The following is a 2,526-nucleotide window of genomic DNA, read 5'->3' as shown; positions in this document are numbered from 1 at the left end:
GTAGGGAAAATGAGCATGTATTTAATTCATCATGCAGAATACATTAATAATCATGCTGTCATAAGGCACACTACCTTCTACTTCCTTCATTACTTTGGAAATCTAGTACAAACAAACAGAGCTCAGGGTATTTGCTTTTATGCAGTCCTCCAATTCAGATTTTAGTTAACTTACCTGGTATGATTTCTTGGCTCACTTGTCCCTTAAGCTTGGTGATTAGCCAGTCCACTTCTTCTAGGACCTTCTCAGCCTGACTCAGAAGAAGTAACTGTGAAAGAAAAGAATGCCTGGCATGGCTCATTGCACACAGCTGCTGGTGTAATATGATAATCATGGCCACCTGCGGGTGGGTTACAGGCCTCAGGAAGCGAGCCACTATAATTCACTCTTCACAGGGAATAAAATGGAAGGTAAGACAGGGCTATTTCCAAAGGGTCGGGGATCGACACTTACACAGACAGTAGGGGCAGCTGTTCTCAAATTCACCACTGCAAGTGGTTTGGTTTTCTCCACTTCTACATCCTGGGGGGGGAGGGAAAGAGAGGTAAGATATAATGACAGTAAGGCTGTTCCCCTGGCCTCTATCCCCAACTCAGAGTGTTGTATTAAAGGCTCACTATGGTACCTGGTCTATGTCTCCAAGATGTCCATGGATATCCTGGGACAAGTCACGCAGCAGGGTCACAGGACTCTTACACAAAACATGGAGGCTGAAGAGCAAATTCATCAAGCCCTTGCAAAATGAGGCATCCTCTAGGAGTAGGAAGGAAAGAAAAGCTAAGTCATAATCCAAGTCAGTCCTTTGGGGGGTGTGGGGTGCCTAACTGGAACATGTAGCTCGTCATGTTTCAGGCACAAAATCCCTGTGCTGCACACACTCCTATCAAGGCAGCTCTCCCACAAAGGTGCACTTCTATCCACGAGTCCAAACAAGGGAGATGTTTCCCATTATTAGTCACTATCACTGCATAACTAGCACATAGGTCAAAAAATAGAACACTACCAGCACCCCAGAACTGCCCCCTCCCCCCACCAAGGAAACTGTTATTCTGCCTTGTAACTGTAATCCAGTTTTGTCTGATTTTGAACTTTATCTAAATGGAATCATACAGTAAGTACTTTTTTCTGTCTGTTGTCTTTTGTTGAATGTTATGTGTGTGAGATTCCTCCATGTTGTGTGTCAGTGGAGTTTGTTTATTCTCATTACAGTATTCCCCTGTGTGTATACAGCACAATCCCTTGATCCATTCTACTGCTGATGAATGTTTGGGTTCGATTTTGCCTATCAGAATAGTGCTGCTGTGAGAATTCTTCCACCTATTTTTGCTGGGAGTGGAACTGCTGGATCATAAGCATATGTTTAATTTTAGTAGTTAGATATTGCTAAACAGTTTTCCAGAGTGGTTATACCAACTTACAGCTCCAGCAGCAGCGAATGAGAGGTTCAACTGCTCTATATTCTTACCAACACTTGGTACTGGTATTGTGTGTTGGTTTTTTCATTTTGGCCACTCTGGTGAATTTTCTAAATGTTGTTTGGTGGTGGTGATTTTATATAAAGCCTAAAAGGAAACATGTCAGGAAACTTACCCCAGCTGTTTTCCTTGCAAATCTTAGTTGTCCAGGATAACATCTGCACAAACTAGAGATCATTCAGATATTACAGAAACATGCCAAAAGACAGACCTAGGTGTTGCCAGACTAAAAGAGCCCTAGACCTTTCCAGGTCTAAGCAAATCACCTGCTAAAAACATGTGCCTGGATCTAAAGGGGTAGTAATCTACTAAAAATAGCATAAAAATAAGTCCAAAGTTATGAGAAGACTTATTGATACTTTTCTCAAATATAGCATATGACTCAATTCTCAATGCCCTCATTAAGGGCCAAAGGTCCTGGGGTCTGGGCTCTTACCCTTTGAGCTTCCTCTGCCCCTACCACCACGGTCTAGGGCTAAAGTACCCCTTTTCCTCTTCCCATGCCCCACACTCTCTGCATTTGAGACATTTTTAAGGATAGTAAGCTAACAGAGGTGCAGGAGAGTAAGACCCTGGCAATAGTGATAGCTGAATTAGCTATTAGGAGCCAAGAGGCCACAGGAGTTTAAAAGGGAGGAGGGATTAAAAAAAAAGAAGAAGAAGAAGAAGAAAGAAAAAGAAAAGAGGCAAAAAAACAGAGTTCGGGGAAGCTTAGAGTCTTGGGATAGTAGGTCCTATGTTGCCAGATACACACTCAGTTTTCTGCTTCAGCAGTTGTTTGGGATAGGCTTTCAGCCATAAAGGCACTGAAATGCAGTGATACTTAAGAGTAAAACAATGATTAAGAATCTAGTTTGTGGGGCTTCCCTGGTGGCGCAGTGGTTGAGAGTCTGCCTGCCGATGCAGGGGACGTGGGTTTGTGCCCCGGTCCGGGAAGATCCCACATGCCGTGGAGCGGCTGGACCCGTGAGCTGTGGCCACTAAGCCTGTGAGCTGTGGCCACTGAGCCTGTGCTCTGCAACGGGAGAGGCCACAACAGTGAGAGGCTCGC

At 44.2% G+C, this 2,526-nt stretch overlaps 1 protein-coding gene across 2 annotated transcripts in view; it reads right to left on the bottom strand.

Annotated features, from left to right (window-relative positions):
- Positions 1–2,526, bottom strand: part of FANCI (FA complementation group I) — a 77,482-nt gene that overhangs the window by 8,151 nt on the left and 66,805 nt on the right. For both annotated transcript variants that reach the window (XM_007470517.1, XM_007470518.1), the window contains 4 exons: positions 1,591–1,642; positions 626–753; positions 454–522; positions 175–268 (listed from right to left, as the gene is read on the bottom strand). In XM_007470517.1, coding sequence (XP_007470579.1) covers positions 175–268; positions 454–522; positions 626–753; positions 1,591–1,642 — 343 coding nt within the window. The remainder of the gene's footprint in view (positions 1–174; positions 269–453; positions 523–625; positions 754–1,590; positions 1,643–2,526) is intronic.

This window comes from Lipotes vexillifer, unplaced genomic scaffold (assembly GCF_000442215.2).
Source record: "Lipotes vexillifer unplaced genomic scaffold, Lipotes_vexillifer_v1.1 scaffold412, whole genome shotgun sequence".
NCBI classification, from domain to species: domain Eukaryota; kingdom Metazoa; phylum Chordata; class Mammalia; order Artiodactyla; family Lipotidae; genus Lipotes; species Lipotes vexillifer.
This window is presented reverse-complemented; position numbering and strand designations above follow the sequence as displayed.